General features: G+C 43.2%; 1 protein-coding gene across 3 annotated transcripts in view; it reads right to left on the bottom strand.

Annotated features, from left to right (window-relative positions):
* Apba1 (amyloid beta (A4) precursor protein-binding, family A, member 1) overlaps positions 1-23,676 on the bottom strand; it is a 203,794-nt gene that overhangs the window by 35,484 nt on the left and 144,634 nt on the right. For all 3 annotated transcript variants that reach the window (XM_005388560.2, XM_013516352.1, XM_013516353.1), the window contains exons 3-4: positions 6,435-6,530; positions 2,286-2,325 (exon numbers count right to left, since the gene is read on the bottom strand). In XM_005388560.2, the coding sequence (XP_005388617.1) occupies positions 2,286-2,325; positions 6,435-6,530 (136 nt within the window). The remainder of the gene's footprint in view (positions 1-2,285; positions 2,326-6,434; positions 6,531-23,676) is intronic.

The raw sequence follows: 23,676 nt of genomic DNA, 5'->3' as shown, positions 1-23,676 counted from the left end.
TACCATCTGTGCCCTCACACAGATCAATTTGAAGGAAAACCAGAATTTTGTTTTCTCGTTCTCCATTCTAGCAAATCAAACCTTAATTTAAAATATTTTCAGTACAGGCATCTGATTCTAACCAGAATCACCTGTAACCTGTACATGAAATTAAAACATATTTGGGGCCAACATAACTTTATAATAGGTTCACTGAGAAATTGAAACATTTTCTTTGACTTGAAAAATGCCAAATCTGGGGGAACTAAAATATACATTTAACCCACTGTTGAAACCTCAGCAACCTGAAACGGAAAGTTTGCTTTTCCTCTTGGAGGGCTTATCTGAAATGGTTTTTATTTTTATCTTTAACCATCAAACTCATCTCAAGTTTACACAACTGCTTCCCATGATAAGCTACTTACCAGGGTATAGACTTAAATGATCTATTTATTTTTCTAAAACTGAAGTGGTAGTTGAACAAAGAAATTACAAATATTTTAGAAAAGGCCTTCATAAAGCATCTTGTAGTACTGCAATAAGTAAGGAAGCCTGGTGCTTGTCCTGTTCCCGATCTTTCTAGGGAAGACTTTTGGTTATGCATTCTAAGTGGTATGCAGCCAACTGCCTCCATGGCCCACCAGAAATTTACCTTCCCAACAGTTATTAGACATACACTGTAAGACTGCCAGTCTTCTGAAAAGTTCCCAGTGGTGAGCTTACAATGGTAATCATTTTTCCTGACTTGATGTTGAAAAAAAGAAAGAGCTCATCTGGAGTACTTTTAAAAAACTATTTTGAATGCTAAAAGAAAACAAAAATTAACCCACCCTTTCTATGGGACTTCCAGTACCATCTGTTCATCTCTGATTAGCTCTATTCACTGAAAAGTGCCCCCTTTTAACCACAGTAAGTGTGAGATTGCAGGTATGTTTAAAAGGAACCCAAATAAGCATAAATGCCAATCATCTAAAGACAAAAAAATTGGATGCAAACAAATTTTAAGGTTAGATATGGTCTTATGCCATTTATCTTTCCAGGAAATTGACTTTAGTCTGGGTGCTGGTGTATTTTTTAAAAAGCAAAGCTGTAACAACCCTACATCAAAAAATTTCAGCTTTCACCGTGGCCCTGTGGAACATGCTTCTCCCTTCCTTTTGGGAGGCCCTGTGGGAGAATGAGCACATGTTACATCTTCACACCCAGACTGATGCTGAGCCTCAAATTCCCGAGGCCTGCTGGATGGCTACGAGGAGGGGAGTTTCCAAACCTCTGAGACTTTGCTAGCAGTTCTCATGGCATTTTGGAACTTCTCCCCCCACCCAATGGTGCAAATAGTTTATACCTTGCTCAGTAAGAAACCTACCAAACTATTAGCTTGTCCCAGGGTTCAGGCCCATGTGTTCATGAGGGTTTATGAATTCTGGGAACTCATTTCCAGCCAGCAAAACACAGCAGCAGTTCATTCGCAGGACCCAAAGACTGGACATAGCTTCCTAAAGAGTCTCTTCAAGGAGGTAGGACTCTGCCCTACCCCTGGTGCAGTGTCAGTGTTATCTGTAGCCATAGGGTGACTCTGGGAATGAGGACTACGCGCTGTATTCGGGAGGCATGATCTCCAGCCGTGGGCTGTGTTTTGAGCCCATTGGTCTTCAGCCCCGAAGAGAACACTGGCTCCAGAGAAAATCACGAAGTTCACTGGCACCAGAGGCTGACTTCACAACCTGGCTCTGCTACCTGCTAACTGCTTGACGTCAGGCAGGTTATTCACCCTCTTGATACCTCCATTCTCTTATGCGGAACATGAGGATAACTGAAAAACCCACTTCATGAGAGCTCACTGTGGGAGTCAATTAGTATCACATGCAAAATGCTTAGAAAAGTACTTGCTGGAGACTAACTGTTTGTTAAATGTTACTGCTAACAGTTCATCCAACTAAGAGATGGGACTTACTGGGAATGCTTTTCTCATATGAGGACCAAAGTTTCTTCACTAAATTCATCCCACTTGAAGTGCTCTTGCTGGATGTAGGAGACGTATTGGGTACAAGTAAGGAGACCTGGCTAAGCTGTAGCACACTGGGGGAAGCCCACAGGTTCAGGGTCACTATCTGCCTGGGAAGGATGATTTCTGAGAGGTGCACTGGTATTATTCTTTCAGTTTAAGACCCTAAAATTGTTAACACTGGAGTTAGTAACTTTATGGCTTTTCTTCCACGTTATTTCTCTTTTCAGTGCTTCAAATGCCTCAGATAATGAAAAATGCATGATGATTCAGTGCTCAATATTTTCTTTTCAACTCTTACCTTCAACGTAGGTTGGGAATGAAGCCAAGCTTTTTCTTGACTGTAATTAAGACAAAGAGGTTTCAAAAAGGGCAGAGCATGATGAAATGTACATCAACACAATCATCCAGGCAACACGAAAAAAAAAACACATCACCGTGGCATTTGTTAGCCAGTTTGACTATTTACGGGCAAAGACGGGGTGGACAAACATGCATTTATTATTAAAGGTTATCTAGAACCGAGAGCAGTCTGATCAGATTTCAGATAATCAAAAGACCCTGCATATTTCAGAGAGGTGTCTGTCAGCTTCAAAAATATCCTACAAACCAAAATCTACATCCAGAATCATCAGTAAAAAAGGTACAATTTATTCTTAAATCTGAGTTCCATGTGAAAAACTGTTGGTTAGTAAGAGACCCAACATCATGATTGTATATAAAATTAAAAATTCCCTTAGAGCATTTTACTTAGGTCTTTGTTTCAAGAATCTCTCTGCTAAAAATGTGTGCTAGTTTTACCCCTCTTCCTCCTTTCACTCTTACTAATTCAGTTGAAAAATGTCATTATATAAATCATTATTGTATGTTAGCTTAAGACAGGAACATAACAAAGGAATAAATTAAAAGCCTGGAACTTCTTATATTAAGTAACATCTCATAGCAAAGGAAAGGCTTCTAACAGCATGGCTGGAAGTGGATGGGATGAGCTAGCACCTTCTAGAACCTGACTGCATGGCAGTTTAAATGCAAGCACTGAGACAAGCACAACTTGCCATGGGTCCCTCTTAGAAGCAAATGTCCTGGACAAAACTTTATGAGAACCGAGAGTAGGGAATTCATAGGAACAGAACCTGCAGCAGGCAATCCTACTGCAGGGTGACGCATGTCTCCCAGGAGCGCTCACACTAAAGATAAGAATCCCTAACATGGCAAAAGGTAGGATGTGCATAGCCAAGACTTTCACTGCTGAGGATCCTCTAGGTATTACGTTACTGTTTACATATATGTCTTTTAGATTTAGAAAATGGGGCCGAACTCAGCCTAGCTGCTCCAGAGGCTGACCTGAAGAGACAGTGTATCTGGATGCCTGGGAGCTATAGGAGTAGGCTCTGGGGAAGGACTGGGGTCTCATGAGAAGAACTTTCTTACCCGACCTAGCATTGTGTACTATGCTCTCTACTTGAAAAAATGAGAATGCAAAGGGATGATTAATGTGTATAAAATATTCTACAAATTGTAGCGTTAACTGTTCAGTGAAAAACTGGGGCACTCAAAGAAAACCTAGTTTTAAGACTCTAACACCATTCAGGATGATGACAAGAATTGCACAGCTGCCCTGTGTCGTGAATCACAGAACACACCGCATGGGCCCCTTTCGTGTAAGGGTACTGCAGATGTGCTCGCTGGCAGGAAGTGGCTCCTCATTTCTAAGAAGCTGGGGCTCTTGAGCACCAGGAACAAAAGGTTTCTGGCCACCAATGCATACTAAGTGCACACTGGGTTAAGTGGATAGGAGTGAAGGACTGTAAACTCAGCAGGGCTTTACATTACTTTTTCTTTCCACTTACAAGTGAAAAGACAGGCCCAGCTGAGTTTAAGCCCCTCTAGTTCTGGTTCGTTTAAAGAAGAAAATCTGTAACTGCATGGTGTGCAAATGGAAGTCAGCCTCTTCGTAAGGGCCAACATTTTAAAATTATTACTTCACAGACCATCTCCCTGTCCTGTCCCCAAAAGCTAAAGCTCTGGGATTGGTCTGCAGTATGAGTTTACCTTGTATGATCAAAATGGCTTAGCCTCTAGGTATATCCAAGAAGCTATGCAGATTTTCTTTGGCTATCAGGATACCTTTTCTCAGTGCTAATTTTGAAGAAAATGTCCAGATTTCAGCAGAAGCTACAGAAGAATTACTTTATAGCTATAAAAGCTATGATTTTATTTAGAGCTACGGTGGTGGACATTTGGTTCATTTACTTATTCTCTATTCCTGAGCTCATGACTACCTTTCTTTTAGTCTCTGGGGTAGTAAATTTTCTCTAAAAAGGAGATTTGCCATATGAAAGAATCTCTGTTACTTACAAAGCAGATTTTTATCATTATTTCTAACGATCTGCAGAAACACATGCCAAGCCTTATAGGAACAGAGAAGCTAACATATACGCCTTATTACATCTGATGCATAAGCAAAGGCTGATCCTAGTCGGACGTCTGACTGGCCTTTTGTTTTCTCATGTGTGGACTGTGAAGAAGCCAGCTGACCCTTAGCACTGAAGAACTAATAAGGCTGCATTTAAGAAGCAAAAGGCCAAGATCCTTGGGGTTTTTCTGGGGGTCACATAAAACACTGTAGAGGCTGGAGCCTGACAGCTGGAATAATGATGCACAAGTTACCTTGCGCACACAGTCTGTGGCCTGCAACCATGTTCCTCTTTAGGGGCCAGCACTTCCTGGCAAATAGGATGTCTGGATTCAAATTCTGGTTGACCATTCGTGAGCTCTGTGACCCCAGGTAAGTTACTCAGCCTCTCAGCTTGCTCAATAATAAATAATGACAATGGCAGCTGCTACCTCAGAGAATAATCTTAAGGACTAATGGGATACTAATCTGTGATTCTCAGCCTGGAGCACTGTAAATGCTCAATTGATAATTAGCACCTATTACTGTGGCTGTCATTCTTTCTTCTTACTATTTTTGTCCTCACTCACCCATATGCTATGAATACGTATGAAGCTATATAGAAGAGGTAGGGGGAACTGGGACTTGGTCATTCCTGTTTCAGCAGACTGAGGTTTGAGGATAGACCAGAGAAGGACAGAGTATATTTTCAATCTAAATTCTAATGTTAGGGTCATATTAAAGAAGGTATATGTTCTAATTGTTTTCACTATTTTTTATTCTCTCTAAAATAAAAAGGTCTATATGTGTTTAAGATAAACAGTAATAAAAAAATATACTTTTTTGCATGAATAATATGTGTATCCCATGATATGCTAAGGGTAAGTTAAACTAAGACTTGCTTTGCCAGTCAGGCCAAAACAGACTATTTTCTTACATTGCATTTAGCATACATTTATCTGCAAAACAAGGAAACATGAGACAGTCATTCGTTATGCCGCTTACCTCTTTAACCTATCTCCTCAGTGTGGATGAGGGAGAAACTTTGCAAATGTATTGGGAACAAGCTGAGCCCACACACAGATTACTGCCCAGGCCAGTACTTCCCTGAGGATGGGCCACAAATAGGATGACAGTCACCTGTATGTCGCAGGACACTGGATACTGGCAAAGGCAGTGGCTTCTACCTCAGAAAAAACACCTGACCCCAGAACTTTTCTAGCCCCAGAACTCAGGAGGAGCAGGTAGCATCTTTTCACTGGGATACTGTATGGCAGAGCTGTTTGTCCTCCACAGGAAGGGCGAACATACACTTTGTCCAAAAGGGATCTTAGGGCTGCTCTTTCAGTAGCCCCTGGCTGCATTTCATGTCGCTATTTAAGTTAATTTAAAAAATCAGTTCCTCATTCCCCCTGGCTGCATGTCGAGGGCTTACTAGGTGCCTGAGTCTAGTGAGCTCCCTACAACTGGACAGCAGTACAACACTCACACCGTAGAACATTCTCTTGGACAGCACTGCTTTAGAAGGAGGTCAGGGTGCTCCCCAGATAGGTTGCTTAAACAGTCAGTACGAACTGGAACCATGACTGGAAGAAAATGACATGTGGTCACCCTGCTCTTATGAAGGACATTAAGGCTTGAAATAAATGCTTCTTTAAGAAACCAACCCATTTTCTAAGCTACACAGCAGTCGCCAATCTATGGTATCAGAAGGTGTCTAATGGCACAAGGAAGAGTGCTGACAGAGTTTTTGACGTTCAGAGCTGTCCAACAGAACATTCTGCAATGATGCTAAGGTTTTGTCGCCTGCTTCACCCAATACAGTAGCCATTACCCACGGGATGCTACTGAGCACCTAAAATGTGACATAAAGTTTTCATTTTATTCATTCATTAAACTAGACATCTGTGGCTAGTGACTACCAAGTGGGGCGGCATGGCTTTCACAGACAAACCACACACTGGAAAGGAGCTCTATAGGGGCCGAAGGAAGCACAGAGCAGTATTAGAATAAAACAAAACAGGCTGACGGTTTCGCAAACAAGCAGCGCCCTACCTCTTTGTTTGTGGAGGTTTCCGCGGGGTCACTGGGATGAAGGGGTGTACTTGACGACTCTGCTCCCAGAGGTGAGGAACTGCCAGGAGACGGAGACTAGAACACAGCAAGAGGACAGCAGTGAGAATCTGAGCAACATCTCCTCAGGAGCCCAGGGGAGGGAGATGGGCGAGAGGGGCAAACCAGAACACAAAGGGACACTGGAGCTGGCAAAAATCCCTTAGGAAAGAAACTGCTAGTGTACAGAACAAGCCAGGGGCATTTACGTTTTCTTTTCAATATTGGCCATCTCTTTGAAGAAATTTTATTGCTCTGGTCCCCCCCTCTTAGGTTAGAGGTTGAAAGAAACTTTAAAAGTGACTATTAAACTTATAGTCCTCAATGAAGAGAGCGAAAGGTATTACACAAATACCTTTTTTCCTTAAAGATACATATACTTAGGTTACCAAATGTCATACGAAATTGCCTGCCCAGCCAGATGTGGTGGTGCACACCTGCAGTCCCAGCACTCTGGAGGCTACGGCAGAAGGATGGTGAGTTCCAGGCCAGCCTTAGGTATACAGTGAGACCATTTTAAAAACAAAACAACCAACAGTAATAAAACACCAAAAAATAACCAAAAAAATCTGCCCAAGATTTGAATGGAAAAATAAAAATTTAAACACCTATTTTTAAAGAAACAACTGGGCTAATTTTGGTGATGAGAAACTATATACCTGTATTTTACTATTCAGTTCAGACTCCAATTATGTTGCCTGATTTAATCCATAGCCCACTGAAAATTCAGAGATGTTTTGGCATCCAAATCACATTATCTTGGGTACTCTTAAATGATTAAGAAATCCTTTGTCAAATGACGTTTGGCTTTAAAAACTAAGCTTGGGGAGGAGCATGGTTCCTTCCAGGTGTGGCGGTGCCTCAGTGGATGGGTGCAGCCCTGCACAGGCGGGGCCTGCTGGAAATCAACGGGAGAACCCTGTTCGGCACACGAAACACACCAGCTGCTCCATAAATGTCTGCTGAGTGAGTCACCAAATCAAGCAAGCAAACACAGGAATGGACAAATAGAGGTCTGGAAACACGCTCCGATCGCAAGGGGCATTTCTGTGTGCTCCTAAAATCTTGGGAGATGATGGGTCTCCCCGGTGAGTCTCAGAGGTCCTCCGCAGTTCTGCAGCATTGGCCCTCCGAGAGGAAGAATGCAGTGCTTCACAGCTGGCATAAAACACAGAAAGAAACTACACAAGGTAAATTCTCTCAGGAGCGTGGGGACGTGGGAGAGCCAGGAGCAGGAAGTTTCAGGCAGGCAAAGCAAACAGCACTAGTGTTTGCTCAAGTCTGTATTTGATCTCGTGAGAGTGGCCCTCTTGGCGAAGCAGAGGTACAAACATCAGTGAAATACCTCTGCAAGGAAAGGGAGCATGTTTCACACAGCAGTGGTGCTGGGTGCTGGGAGCACATTTAGAGATGAACGGACCTCAGTGAGCATTATGTGAAATTTGAAAAAATCTTTTACGGGAAATACAGGGGGTACCAAATAAACCAAAAGATGATGTGGTGAAAAGAGTTACGCAGACCAAGAAGTTGCATGATGCGAGCCCACAGCTGTGAGGCTCGGATTTGTTTCCTGTGAGCCCACATATCACCCCATCGAGGCAGGGAGCCGAGGACCAATGAGCTCCTTAAGTATTTCACACGCAGGAGCCAGACACTCTGTAGTAAAGCCAAAGTACCTCATGGCCCCTGGCCACAATAAAGCAGCCCTGCAGGCCTATAAAAAGAACTCAGAATTTTTTCTCTCAGCACCCAAGAGATTTGGTAGGTACTTGCTGATTTAGCACGGTTTGGTCTGCTCAAAATTACTATAGGAAAGTATAAGAATTTAATGCCTTTAAATTTCCTCAATTTTTCAATTTTGAAGAGCTTCCTTTGATATTTACAGCTCGATTTCCACCCTCCACCATATAACTTTTCTCTGCCATAGGTTATAATGGTCTAGTCCCTGAGAAAGCCAGTGCAGTTAATTTTTCTTTAACTCCTTGGTTTTTGGACTGTGTATCATATTCATTAAAAAAATCCCCGAGAGTCCTATCTTTCCCATTTCTTTGTTTTCTCCTCCAATGTTCTAAAAATAAACTCCTTACAACCTTGCCAGTGCCAGACCACCCCGAGGCGCTGTGAGCAGTCAGGTGATCTGGAAGGTGGGCAGGGTTGTGAAGAGGGAGCTCAGAGAGCTCACTGCAGTGCAGCTGAGTGTTCATCAGCAGGGGCCTGCCAGGGAATGGAGGGGAAGAAGAGTAACTAAGTTGGGGGGCTCCCTCACAAGGGGAGGACCCACTCCACTCCACTCCAACCTCATCGGGGACCACTTCCCCTCAGACGCCACATGCTCTAGGCTTCTGCTCACGTACAAGCTCACTTGAGTTTTCTTCCGTGTGCATATGCAACGAATGACCTCCACCTACAGAGTTCCCCTCATTCTCTCCTGCATTCAGGGTCCACTTTACAAGCACTCTTTGTGCAGCACATTTCTCCCCTAATGTCATGTCCCATGTTCTGGAACGTTTAGGTATATGCTTCTCCTCCATCAAGAGCTCTGAGGTGGCAGAGATCTTGTCTCCTGCCTCTTCAATACTCAAGTGCCTCGCCTTGGGTCCTGTAAACAGCAGGTATCAACAGATGCAGGCACTGAATACATGATTTCAACGTGCTTTCTAGCTTTACACTGTTTTCAATTTGCATGGGAAGCAGATGTTACAGATCTGCCCACACCTTTCCTAGATTATACTTTAGCAGCCAATGGTAAACCCTTTTAAAGTTCTTTTGAAAGATAGCTGTCCTAAAAAAAAAAAAAAAAGAGGACCCCATCACACAAAAGCCTACAAATCACCACATGGTACTGTTGGCCAAATTCAGGGTGGACAAGCACGTTCAGAAAGACTCAGTCCATGGGGGCTGAAAGGGATTCAAATGTCTGCTTCAAAGGCCTGTTGCCAGGTACCTCCAATTTTTGCTCCCAGATACACTTTTTTATGGGGAGTACCAGGAATCAAGCTTAGGACCTTGCACTTGCCAGGCAGGTGCTATGTTGCTGAGCTATATCCCCAGCCCCTGGATATACTCTTGAAAGTGGGAAAAAACACTGTTTACTGTATTGGAGCAAAATGTAGCCAACAACATGGGAGAGAAAAAGTGAAGATTATCATTAACTTTCCGTCTGGAGTTTCATGCGCTCTGGACTCCTGGGGGGATATTCAACCTGAGGAAAATGAGACGAAGGAAGGGGACTTGGGACTTCATGAATATCAGTGCTGGGGAGGCTCCCTTGTGTTCTATATCCTCAAGCCCATGTTTACTGGTGTCACAGACCCTAAGCATCACCTATGCTCATCTGGTGAGACCCAACAAGGTCCTGTCCCATCCTGAGGCTCTGTAATGGTGGCTGCTGGTGCCATAGGCTCAGTGTCTCCCAGATCCACCCTGAAGGACCCCAGGGATCCTCCGGCTTGTGGCTTAGGGACTGGGGCTGCTACTGCCACAACCCTTGGCATCACCTGTCCTTGTCCTGAGAGATCTCAGCACGGTCCTTTCCATAACCTGCACCACGGAGACTGTGGCAGCTGCTCCCACAAGCTTCAGTGCCATCAGGGCTCAACTCTGCAAAGCCTCAAGGCACACCCCAGAAGCCACATCCACTGCCAAGTGACACAACTACATCCAGGAATTGCTGCAGTCTACTGAGGCTGCCAACACCAACAAGAACAAATCAGAGACCATGCTTTTGAGCTCCCCTATAAACAAACCCTCATCTGCCCAGCTGAAATCCTACATCCCAGCTAAATGAACAAATCTTTTCCTACAAGAGTGACTTCATAAGTTAGAAGAATAAACACACCCGATGTGCAGACATCATGCAAGGATGTAAGAAACATGAGACATATGTCTAAATGAGACAGTAACTCTCCAGGAATAGATTTCGATTTGGAGGAAGTCTGAAATGTCTGAGAAAGAATTTAAAATAATGATCCTAAGGAAACTCAGTGAGATGCAAGAGAATACAGATAAATAATTCAAAAAAATGAGAAAAACAGCTCAGGATATTAATGGGAAACTCACCAAAGAGATTGAAATAATAAAAGAGAACCAATCAGAAATCTTAGAAGTAAAAACTTCAATCAATATAAAGAAAGATACAATAGACAGTTTCCACAACAGACCAGGACAAGGGTAAGAAAGAATCTCAGAAGTTGAGGACAGGTCTCTTGAATTAATTAATTAAGAAGAGCAAGAAGAAGGAGGAGGAGGGGAGAAAATGGGGAGGATGAGACAGAGGAGATCAAGAAAATGATGAAGAGGAAGAAAGAAAGAAAATACAACAGGCATTAAAATACCTGACCTCAAAACACACTACAAAGCTGCAGTAACTAAAATAGCACAGTACTGGCATAAAAGAAATGAAACAGAACATGACCACATTCACATGACCAATTGATTTTTGACAAAGGCATCAAGAACATACAGTGGGGAAAAGACAGTTTCAGTAAATAGTGCTGGCAAAACTGGATATGCATATGCAGAAGAATGAAATTAGATCTCTTCCTTTTGCCATATATAAAAATCAACTCAAAGTGGATAAAAGACTTGGAACTATCAAATTAAGACAGTACTACAGGTGTTAGTTTTAAATGGAATCCCAAAGACACAGGCAACAAAAGAAGAAATACACAAATGGGATTACAGTAAACTAAGAAGTTTCTGCATAGTAAAAGAAATGCTCTATAGAATTAAGAGACAACCTACAGAATAGGAGAAATTACTCGCAAACTGTTCATCTGAGCAAGCATTTACAACCAGAATATACAAGAAACTGAAAAACTGAAAAAAAAAAAAAAAAAAAAAAAAAAAAAAAAAAAATCCAATTTAAAAGTGGGCTGAAGAACCAAACACTTCTCAAAGGAAGATATACAACGGGAACAGGTACAAGAAAGAATGTTTAAGTTCACTCATCGCAGAGAAATGGAAATCAGAACCACACTGAGACAGCATCTCATCCAGGCAGAATGGCTATCATCAAACAGAATACAATAAATGCTGATAAGGACGCAGAGAAAAAGAAACTCTTCCACACTGTTATCAGAATGTAAATCAGTATATCCATTAGGGCAAACAATAGGCAGAATCCTCAAAAAATTAAAAATGAAACAACTATATACTCCAGCAATTCTACTACTGGGTGTACACATACCAAGGAGATGAAATCGTTATTCCAAAATGCCACTTGCACTTCCACAATTAATGTAGATTATTCACAACAGCCGAAATATGGGATCAACCTATATTCCCTTCAGTGGATGAATGGATAAAGAAAATGTGGTAAATTCACACAATGCAATGCTATTCAGCCATAAGAAGAATTAATTTCTGTTATTTACTGCAAATAGACTTCTAGAGGTCATTATGTTCAGTGGGACAGGCCAGACACACAAATAACAATACTATGTTCTCATTCATTTGTGGAAACCAGTAAGTCAATCTTGCAGAAGAATAAAATGGAACAATAGTCCCTAGCTATTTGGTAAGGGCACTAAGAAGGGAGAATAGAAAGTACAATAAGTGACATAAAAAACACAGCCTGGGGGGATCACTCCTGGTTGTGTTTTAGCACAGTAGGGTAACAACTGGTTAAAACAACCTCTGGTGTATTTCAGAATGACTGGAGAAAAGTATGAAATCCCCAACACAAAAATGGCTCAAAACATGGAAATGCTTATTACCTTGATTTGATTGTTACACTGTCTACACGTACAGTTACTGTCGCATAGCCCATAAAGATATACAGCTATCATGTCTTCATAAAGATATATGCAAACATGTAAAATAGTATACAGAAATAAAATGTTGATGATCCTAATAATACTGTATTGTCATCAAATATAAATCATCACCCGGTGGATTGTATACTTGGAAAATTAACTGTGTTCAGATGGGGAGGCCTGTGGGCAGCATCCCTTTTGGGATCTTCATAAAGTTAAAGAGTATGATTACTGCTAAAATTCTACCCTACATCTTTTCACATAAAATTAGAATAAAAAACTAAAAAAAAAAAAAATGCTCCTGTTTGAATGCATCTCCCACAATTCATGTGTTGGAAAGTTAATTCTCAATATGACAAGGTTGAGAGGTAGGATGTATGCAAAGTGCTGCCCCCAGGAAGGGGTTAAGGCTGCTACTAAGGGAGCAGGTTAGTGCTGCAAGAGGGAGTCTGAGCCCCTTGCCCTGTCTTACGTGTGCTCTCTTGCCTCGCACCTCACTGTGACAGCATGAAGGTCCCAGGCAGATGCCAGTGCCCTGCTCTTGGACTTCCCACCTCCAGAACTCTGAAGCCAATGCATGTCCCTTCTTTATCAATTACTCAGTCTGTTACAGCAGCAGAAAATGGGCTAAGACAAAGAGACGGGAAGGATGATGACAGTAAGGGAAGTATTTGAAACAGAATAAATGGAGTAGCAGATCAGAGGGCCTCAGAAAAATGGAGGTGCCCCTTAATTTAGCTCAAAAGCTCCTCTTTACCATTGAAATGGCCCTCTATGAGCATGCTGTGAAAGTCATATATGCACTGAAAAAGGCTCTTTTAGTGTGGGCTTTTTCCCCACTGGGTTCTTAAAAAATTTTAACCCCCAGTAAGTACTACTACTCTGTTCGAAGAAACTACACACAGTTAGAATTTTAATCTGGCTGTTGTTTGTCCAAAGATATACTGAACCAATTTCCATAATTTTAATACTGCCGGGGCTGGGGATTTAGCTCAGCAGCACAGTGCCACCTGGCAAGCGCAAGGTCATGAGTTCGGTTCCCAGTACCGGAAAAAATCCAAAAAAAAAAAAATTTTTTTTTAATATTGCCTTTGAAGAAGTTCTAATTGGACCCTTTTTTCCCACATACTTACTTGAATTTGTGGTCCTTGTTTTAAGTGCATTAATTTGAGCAGGTTTTTTGAAGGTCTGCTTGTGCAGATTCTTTAGAACACTCTGCCCCTGCAGTTAAAATGTGGTATGACTGCTGCCACTGAGGGCCAGTGGAGGAAAGGCCTCCGGAGTGGCTCAGCCAAAGCCACCTCCAGCAGAGGACACATGGAATCCACTCCTCTCCCAGTGCTTGGATAGAGTTTGGTGGTTGGCTGAAAGAAATATCAATCAATTCCTAAGACATTAGGTTGAATCCTCAGAACCATCCTGATCTGGATTTCTAATATTAGGTTCCATTTTCAAAAGCATAGCGTGATTATAGGGAATACAAATTACATTTCTAAAGAAGAAAAAGACTTAGATGTTTTAAGTTTATACTACGGCCCAATATGTTACCTTGTATCTTATGTGTATTAATCAGCCTTCCTGGTGCTGTGACAAAATACCCAACACCCCCAACTTAAAGGAGGAGAGGCTTAATGTGCTCATGTTTTGAGGAGATTCAGTCCAAGGCCAGCTGGCTCCAACACAGAAATATCATGGCAGAAGGGTGTGGCAGATGCTCAGTTCATAGTGGCCAGGAAGCATTATAAGGGAAAAAGGGCTCAAGGACCATATACAGTTCCCAAGGGCACATGTCCCCAAAAGTGTGCTCTATAAATCCCCAACGCAGCTCCCACCCCAATCGGGTTGATACGGTTAAGCTTAGCCGTCATATTGTTTTGGAATAGTGAAGTGGGTTAATGAAGGTTAATGAAGGTGAATGCTCGATATCCCCACATCTGCAGAGTCCAACTCGGCTACCATCCTCAGTTCCAACCCCAGGGAACATAGTCCATCCTCTCTCATCTCTTCTGAGGAATGGAGAAACAGGTACTAACTACTTCTCAAGCTGACATGAAGGCTGACTGGAGATAACACTCTGTAGTGGCCAGCTCAGTGCCTGGACATACACAAAACATTCAAAAATACTCGCAGTCTTTTATAATTCCAACCCTACGGAAATTATACTTCACCCTGCTGGGAGAGTGCTTACAAGGCTAACACATATCCAAGGGGCTGTTTTCTTCATCTCATCTGGTTTCTTTCATTAAAATTTTACTCACAGGTAAAATTAAAACACAAATAGGGGGCTCTATAAAAATCATACCACAAAGATTCTGCATGGATTCATAAGCCCCAACGCTCTGGACAGCATGCTGTAAGAATAGCTCATTACTGGCTAAGGCCAAGGGTATGTAAAACTGCTGCACACGACTTCTGCCGTGTCCAGCATCTCCCATGCAAGAAGCTATTTCGGGCTACAAGTTGAGAGTGATGTTACGACAGTGACTGACTTACAAAAGAGAATCACCTACTCTTGTTCGCTGATGGCCTCAATACCCTGCTAATTAGGGCACCTGGGCTAGGACCTCAGCAAGCTCTAGTCAGCCTGATAAGATCCAGTGAATGCTCTTTCCTCCAAGGAAGCTTGGTGACAAAAATTCACTGTAAAAAAGGGTAGGAGAATATTTCAAGATTTTACAGTTCTCCCAAGTATCTGGGACTCAGCTATTCACTAATTGTAGTGAATAACTCATAGAACCTGAGAATAAGGTGTCTGGGTCCCTCTCTTCTTACCTCCTTCCTTCCAAGCAGCCAACAATACCGCATTAAACTGTGTGGTATGTACCAAGAATTCATGAACCTTCTTCACCAGAGACCTCTTGCTAACTACTCTCTTACTGTCATTTTCTTTTGGTACTGGGAATCGAACTCAGGACCTTGTGCTTGCCAGGCAGGAGCTTGTGCCACTGAGCTATATCCCCGGCCCTCTTACTGTCATTTAAAACATAGCTTTTACCCTTTATCATCAAGACAAGCTGTGCTACTTCCTTTACCCAGCCTATAACTGGCAAGGTTCTACTTGGTGTTCTTGTTTTCACTCTTCTCTGAATTGTACGTGTCCACGACCCCCCAAAGTCCATTTCAAATACTACCTCTTTGACGCAGTATTCCCAGTTCTCTTAAGAGGAGCTTTGCCTCCCGGAAGTATTAAATGCATGCACTTTAGCTGCACCATTCTTATAGTGCACTGCTTTCTCCTTTGTATTTCATAAAAACATAATTCTGTAAGATAGTAATTACACTTTAATTACAATAGTGTAAGACGCACCAGGAAGGCATGGCTTATGATTAGTTTACATGTTTCCTCTCCAAATGTTCAATACAGAACACCTCATAAAATATGTAACAGGACTTAAATACACGGATTGAATGGAAAGAGGCACAACACCTATCTGGTGTCAGAGGAAAAACAAAATGAAAAAGAGGATCCTGTAACAGACCAGGTTCTGAACACACAAGCACTGTCATTACTCGCTTGTGTGCTTATTGGTACCCATGTATGGTCTGGTCATGCTCTGTCTCCCCTCTCTCACACAGTGCCTCCCCACACGGCTGGGATAGTACAGGGGCGCGGGGCAGAGGAGGGGGCAAGCGTTCTCAAAGGAGGCATTTCATAAACACTGTAACCAAGCGCTGACCATTCAGTTCCTTTCCAGCCTGCACATTCTGGTTCTGCTGCTTTTTCCATACAGGACTTTGGAGGCAGGTGAGGGCACAGGTCCTGGTTGTTCTGGTATTATTCATTTTGGGACTGTGTGGACCTTGAGTTTTAGCATCCTCAAACAGCTTTTTCACTTAGGGTTACTGGTTTATCTGGCTTTACTACTTTACTTAAATCTGTCTTCATGGTTTCCCTCACAGATCTACACTTCTTTAACCTTACTCCATGTTAGAATTGTTTTCTTTAAATATATGATTAATTGTTTTCTTACCCTAAGATGTGTTTGTGCTTCTGAAAACCAAAACTAGTTAAGAAATCCATAACTATTCACTCTCAATTCAAGCTATTATCAACACACACTCGTACTTCCTTAATGTGGCATAGTAGTAGAGTTATAGGCACCGTAGAGGCACAATTATGTCATTAAAATGATAATAGCCTGGCTTAATGAACTGTTTTATATATACATATATAATGGATTCAATTAGTACCAATGGAACATTTTGAGATAACCGTCGGTTAAACTACTCTAACCATTTCTGTTCTCTCCCACAGGCAAGGCCCACTTGCTCTTAGGCCCACAGGTATTAAACTCATGTGAAAGCTGTATGAAGATCTTGCTACAGAGCAGTCTGCCCAGAGGGCACGCTCATCATTGGGGCCACACAAATAATTTGTTTTACTACCATTGTAAGTGTTCTAAGCTCTGAAGCTATATTCTCAGAGGGGAAAGAAAGGAATTTAGCCAGCTAACTCTGCATCAAAGTGGCCAGTATAAGGATGAACCAGCTTATCATCCGGTAAGGCTGGTCTATACACAGATTACCTTTCCCCCAGTTCAAACAGCATCACTGCACTGGAAATCCATTACAACTTGGACAAACGAGGGAGCCTTTCATCCATTTCCCCTTTTAAATCCACTCATTCCTTAATAGCCTTCCCACGCATTCACTCCCAGGCCACTGGCCCACATCTCAGCGAGAAGAGAAACCAAAGGCACTGTTAACCCATACTGAGAGAGGCAGCTAAGAGCACATGATTTGCTGTGATTACACAACGCCTGGGATGAACGGTAACGGAGCCATTTTCCGAGCGCTCACTCTCTGCCAGGCACTGTAAGGGGCTTGTGATACCATCACCTCATTTGCTAGCAAAGCAGCTGCTTCTGTGCAAGCCCCTAGTTGCCATTTATTTTCATCAGTGTCACAGAAGGGGCACATCAGAGAACATGGAATGGGAGGCTCCAGAGTCCAGAGCAACTCACTTATTACAACGTGGAGAATCCGAGTGCAATGCTGATAGAGACAGCAACGGGCCACCTTTCTAAGCACCTTGCTAAGTGACCAAATGGACTCTTCCACTCCAGGCCTCCTGGCAAACCTGATTCTATTTCTTCCATCTGGGTGATGCCCACACTCCCCACCAGTCCCTGCTTTGCTCACTTATTCCTACTGCCCAGGGGAAAGAACAACTCACAAAGAACAACTCACATCTGACAGGACAAGGCGAAGAAAATCAAAAGCAAAGCAGCAACTATTCTTGCAAAGTCTGAGGATACACCTACCTCTCCTTCGTGACACTCAAACTGGTACATCCAGAAGTTCTCCATCTTTCTGAGTGCTGTTCAGGCAGCTGGACCAGCTCTATGGCATCCACTCGTGAGCTAGTGCGATGTCCTGACCCCAGTGCTACTTTGCTGGGTTGTTTCCAGTCGTGTCAAGTACCCAAGTCAACACAACTGGTAACTGGAGACGTAACCACCTCCAGGGATGTCCAAGGCTCCACATTAACCCCTTAGCACCTGCGTGCCAGGCTGTCCTGCGTCACCAGTGGAGCACTATCAGCTGACATTTCTGAGAAAAGGCTGGCGTACCCCCACCAGCAATGGCACCTACTATTTCTGGGGAAAATAAACGGAGCTCTGAGGTGTTACCAGCAACTTTCACACACCCAAACCCTGCTGTGTTTATAGAACCTGTGAAAAAACATCTGGCTCAAGTGGAAGAAAAGGACAGGAGCCAGGAAAAGGTTCTCGCAGGCCCTGTCAGAATGCACCTGGACACACAGGGGAAGCTCGGAGGACACCAGGCAGCCAGTGGCCAAGCCTCTGGGGGCAAAGGGTGCTGAGGTAGACCCTCACTTTTCTTCACATTCACTGCGTGCCCCTGAAAGCCTTGCTCTGCCACACAGGCAAGAGGGCCATGGCGTGCCAGCAATGCGAGCTCAGAAAGAGCTGCCTCTGGGCCAGTATGGTTTGAGCCAAACCAACAGACCCCAGCGGAGCTCTGGCATTGGACTGTGCCTCCGAGGGCACAGCAGACAAGAGGAGGGTCTGAACAAAGCCACCCAGAGCTGGCCAAACGGGGCTCACGGAAACCGGGCAGTAGGGGGATCCTGTTAGCAGAAGACAGGAAGCTGCGGAGAGGCCTCCCAGAGCCTTTGTACCTCACCCTGGTCACGGCTCTGGGCGCAGCCTGGATGCGCAGAGGCTCTCATCCTAACCCAGGCCGTCCCGCAGACATGCTGGCCTCTCTGTCTCTGAGTCCACTTGTTTAGTTACTGTGCTGTGATAGGGCCAAATGGCTGAAAAAGAGACACAAAGCATCTGAACTAATTCACAGCTGAAAATCTGTCCATGCTCACTGGCAGTTTTTGGTGCTGTGGAAAAATTCTGCAGGCCAATGTGGGAAATGGGCAGGAGGGGGCATCTGTGGCATACTCTCCTGTTTACCCACTGTTCTTGTGTACCTGACCACTCTCCCTAGCAGTCAAAGTGTACCTACTATAACCTTGGTCAGTCTGATGCAAGTCCTACAGCTGATGCAAGTCAAGCACTATTCGAGAACGCCCTTTTCAAAACAGCAGGCACTCAAGGAGGTAGTCCTCCCCAGCTGATGGCAACGGGCTCCTCCCAAAACACTTTTTTTCTTCCAGTTAATTATTTAAAAGAGAAAAGCCTGTGGGTGTTGATTTGCAAGTGTCTGCTATATAGCTCTCCTTTGTTCATGGTGAAGTGATTTCCCACGCTCACTCCTGAAGAATATTTTGGCTTGGATGCATGAGCCACCCAGGACAGGGTGGCTGAGGCCACTAGTCTTCACTGCTGCTGCAGAAAGCTTGTAAATTTGTGGTTATTAGCTGGAGAACAACCAGCTCACACAAGACTGAAGATCTGAAGCAAAAACAAAAACAACTCCTAAGCCTTCTGGAAAGTTACAGAAAGCATCTGCACATAGCATCCAACTGGCAGAACAGAACTCAGAATTCTTTCCCTAGCTCTTTTGTTTTCATTATATCTCTCCTTTAATGTTCATTGTGCACCTGAAACCTGCTTAATTATTCACCACTACCCTCTCTGTGCTTCATCAATAATGGATAACATCTGCGATGGAAAAGTTCAGCAGCGAGAAGGCAGCTGAGATGGGAGCATACAGAATAGAATCCACATGCCATACCCAAGGGAAAGACCAGGGCGCTGAGAAAACACCAGCCTCGAGGCCTGTTCTTTCGTATTCAGTTTCCTCAGCACTACAGTACTCCTCAATTCTGAGCCTCCCTCCCCTTTTCCCATCTTGGCACATGGAGAAATGATAATATTCACACAACATGCTGCAAGGACTAGAGCCCCAGAGGAGGCTGCAACACGTCTGGTGGCCCAGGTCACTTCCACCCCAAAGCCCAGGGAGATCCTCAGCACACTGGTGAAGAGCTCTGCTATGATGTATGAGTCACGACAACTTCTTTGGACACCGACAGCCCCCTGAGAATAAAGTTAAAATCCTTCTACTTACAATCTGCTATGGACACACTTGTTCCTTCAGGAAAATACCGCCTCTTTTCATTTCCATAGTGCTCCTCGGTCCCAGCTTTCTGTGCTGCAGCCACCTGCACTACCTCTGTGCTGGCTCACACACACCTTGCCGTTACACCACTCAGCTCAGTTCTCCACTGGTCACTTCAGGGTCTGCAGATTTGTCTGCTCTCCCCGAAACAAGAGAACAAATATAGCCTAGTGACTGGAAATAGCTGGCATGGTCTGGGGTGGAAGACAAAGCCAGCAGCTGCTCTGCTCTTAGGTTGTAAGGCCAGCCGCTCTTTTGCTGGAACAAGCTAATGACATATGTCAAATGTGGCAGGCAGATTTCTCAGATGCCCCCCACTAAAGATCTCCTCTGATTTTCAGACTCTTGTATAGTCCCCTCCCCAGCGAGAAAGCGCGGGACAATGATTAGTGAACGCCATATAACACAGCCAAAGTGATGGGGTATCCCTGTGGGGCCGGGTTACAAGGGATTTGACTCCCATCTTGCCATGAGGACTTTGCAGTTTCCTGGTCTTGCATACTTTATTAAGCCAGCTGCCTGAAGGAGATGGAGATGTGGCAAAGGACTGAGATGCCTCTGGCCAATAATCAATGGGGGAAGGGAGGCTATTGGTCCAACAGCCAGTGAGAGCTCAATCGGGCCAATGGGAATGTAAGCCTGGTAGCAGATAGTAATAGGCTCCCGTCACCTTGACCACAGCCTTTGAGAGTCCTTAAAGTACACTGAGGTAATTAGTGAGCAGCGGTTAGGGTTGCTGTATGCTGCTGAGTGTTGAACAATGTTATGCAGCGGTATACAACTCAGACACCAAATAAAGATTCAGGTGAAATCCTCAAGAGCAGAGAAGGCTGAGAGGTCTGGCTAGGGATGCAGCAAAGGACAACCTGGGGTAAACTGTACATCGTGCCCAGGCAGAACCTCTGCCTGTCACTGCTGTGTCCCTGGGGTCTTGTACAATGCCTCATGTATTGGGGAAACCAAACACATACTTGTTGAATGAGTGAATAATAAACTATAAAATGGACTTTTAATTTGTGGATAGGAACAATAGTTACAATGCTCTCTAGCTCATAAGAACAATGAGGAACACTAGATTTGTGATCAGGCCCTATTTCTTACTCACAGACAACAGACTACACGGAGCAGGGGTTCACTTAAACCCAAAGTGATTGGGCTGAACTCAATGACTTTATGGTGCTTTGCATCTGCTTTGCAAATGGCTGAGAACACATTTCTTCTTTTGATTTCATCTACTTGTCTAAGGAACACCTTTGCATCCCTTTCTGAGGTTTGTACGGCAGAAAATACAGGGTCTCATGCTACTATGCTGACAGCAGATCTACTGGCTTCCACATAAGCTTCTAAAGAGTTTGTCTATGCCCTATATGTTTATGTTTCAACCATATAAGAGAACAAAGTTGGTTTTAGAGCCAACACTGGGATGTACACTCTTCCACAGCAGGTCCGGAGAACAATCTGAGATAAGGATGCTTGGGAGTCCAGTCCTCTGCAGACCACAGAATGAGGCCAGCTTTGCGAGACCATCCTTTCCTTTCCCAAGAATACACCCCATTCCACACAGGATTTCTTGTGAAAGTCAGGCTCCAACAGAGCACATACTTCTCCTAAATTCTATCTGACATAGGTCCCTGGTCAACTCCATCCCCTGCTATCCAGATCTTGGAAAAATCCTGACTGGTCAGAACTCCATGAGCAAGAGTGGATCTGTAAGAGAAAAACTCGGTTCAGAATGCCTCATCAGGAATCGCCCAAGGGAAATCAACAGTGTTCCTATATACCAGTGATGGCGAACCTTTTAGCGCTTTCAGTGATAATGAACAGCCTGCTGTGGTGTTTGTGCCTCAGGTTCGCCACCACTGCTATAAACCAACAATGAGCCCACCAAGAAAGAAATCAGGAAAACAACCTCATTCACAAGAGCTTCAAAACATAAAATACCTAGGAACCAAGCTAAGGAAGTAAAAGCCATCTCTAATAAAAACTATAGTGCTCTGAAAAAAGAAATTAAAGATCAGACAGTGGAAAGACATCTTCTGTTCTTGGATAGGCAGACCAATATAGTCAAAATGGCCATATTACCAAAAATGAAATATAGATTTAATATAATCCCAATAAAAATACCAACAGCATTCTTCACAGAACTAGGAAATATAATCCTAAAATTTATATGGAACCAGAGGAAACCCAGAACAACAAAAACAATCCTGGGCAACAAGAGGAAATCAGGAGGCATAACAATCCTAGAGTTCAAGCTGGGCATTGTGGGGGACCTTTCAAGCCAGGACTTGGGAGGCTGCATCAGGAGGACTGCCACGGGTTCAAGGCCAGCCTGAGCTACCCCTGTCTCAAAAACAAAACAAAACAATCCCAGATTTTCACTTCTATTACAAAGCTACAGTGAGGAAAACGGCATGGTACTAGCACAAAAACAGACATGCTGATCAGTGGAACACAACTGAGGATGCAGACAATTCCAAAAACCTTCACCCATCTCTTCTTGGAAAAAAGGGCCAAATACATGCTGAAGTAAATATAGCTTCTGTAACCAATGGTGCTGTAAGAACTGGATATCTACATGTCAAAGAATGAATCTAGATCCATATTTCTCATCCTGTACTGCAGTCAAAATACAATGAAGACCTACATATAAAAACAGAAGCTGCTGGAGTTTTCTGAGTCTGCTGAGAAGATAAAATAGATAAAACTCTTGAAGGCAGAGGCATACACAAAGACTTTCAGTACAGAACACAAATTGCACAAGAAAAACACCAAGTATGAACAAATGTGACTACATCAAGTTAAAAACCTACACAGCAAAGGGAATAACCAACAGAGTGAAGGGACAACCTAGTATGGGAGAAAAATCTTGGCTAGCTACTTCTCAGACGGAGGACTATTATCTAGAATATATGAAGAACTAAAAAAAGTAGATCCTTCTGAATAAAAGACGCAATCACAAAATGGGCAATTGAAATGGACACTTCTCAAAAGGAGTACAAATGCCTGATGGGTACATAAAAAAGTGTTCAGCATCTTTGACACAACAATGGGATTCCATGTCATTCCACGAAGAATAGCTATCATCAAGAACTCAAAAACGAACAAATGCTGGTGAGGTTGTGGGGTAAAAGGAACCTTTCTACATTGTTAGTGGGAATGTAAATTAGTGCAATCACTATGGAAATCAGTATGGAAATTCCTCAGAAAACTAAAAATAGAGATCCCATTTGGCCCAGCTATTCCTCTTCTAGGTGTCTTTCCAAGAGAGTTAAAGATATCATAATACAGTGATACATGTGTACCCATGTTTATAGGAGCACAACTCATAATAGCTAAATCTTGGAAGCAGCTCATAAGCTCATCAACAGATAAACAGATAAACAAAATGTGGTATATATGTAACACAAAGTACTATTCAGCCATAAAGAATAACTTTGAGTCATTTATAGAAAAATGAATGCACCTTGAGATCATAATGGTAAATGAAATAAAACAGATGCACAAGGTTAAATATGGTTTCTCTTATACAAGAAACCCAAAGTACAAATAATTGAAAGAGCAAAATAAAACATGGTAGGAAGCAGGGACAGAGACTATGTGGACATAGCAAGGGGATTGCCGAGGGGGAAGTGGAAGTACTAAGGATCAAGATGCGATACGTATCTGACCAATTCCCCATGATGAATATATTTATTGTACATCACAAACAATTCATTAGTAAAGAGGTGAAAATAAAAAACGGAACCCTTCAGCTGCAAGACAGTTCTTTTCACTTGCCCTTGTAAGCTTGACCCACCACTGTACAGCCAATAGGTGAGAAGCTGTTTATAAGTCTTAGTGAATTAGCACGTGCACACAATCTTGGTCAACAGTCTCCTAGCAAC

This window comes from Chinchilla lanigera, unplaced genomic scaffold (assembly GCF_000276665.1).
Source record: "Chinchilla lanigera isolate Chin_1 unplaced genomic scaffold, ChiLan1.0 scaffold00033, whole genome shotgun sequence".
NCBI classification, from domain to species: Eukaryota; Metazoa; Chordata; class Mammalia; order Rodentia; family Chinchillidae; genus Chinchilla; species Chinchilla lanigera.
Note: the sequence above shows the minus strand (reverse complement) of the source record. Positions and strands in the feature narration are given on the sequence as shown.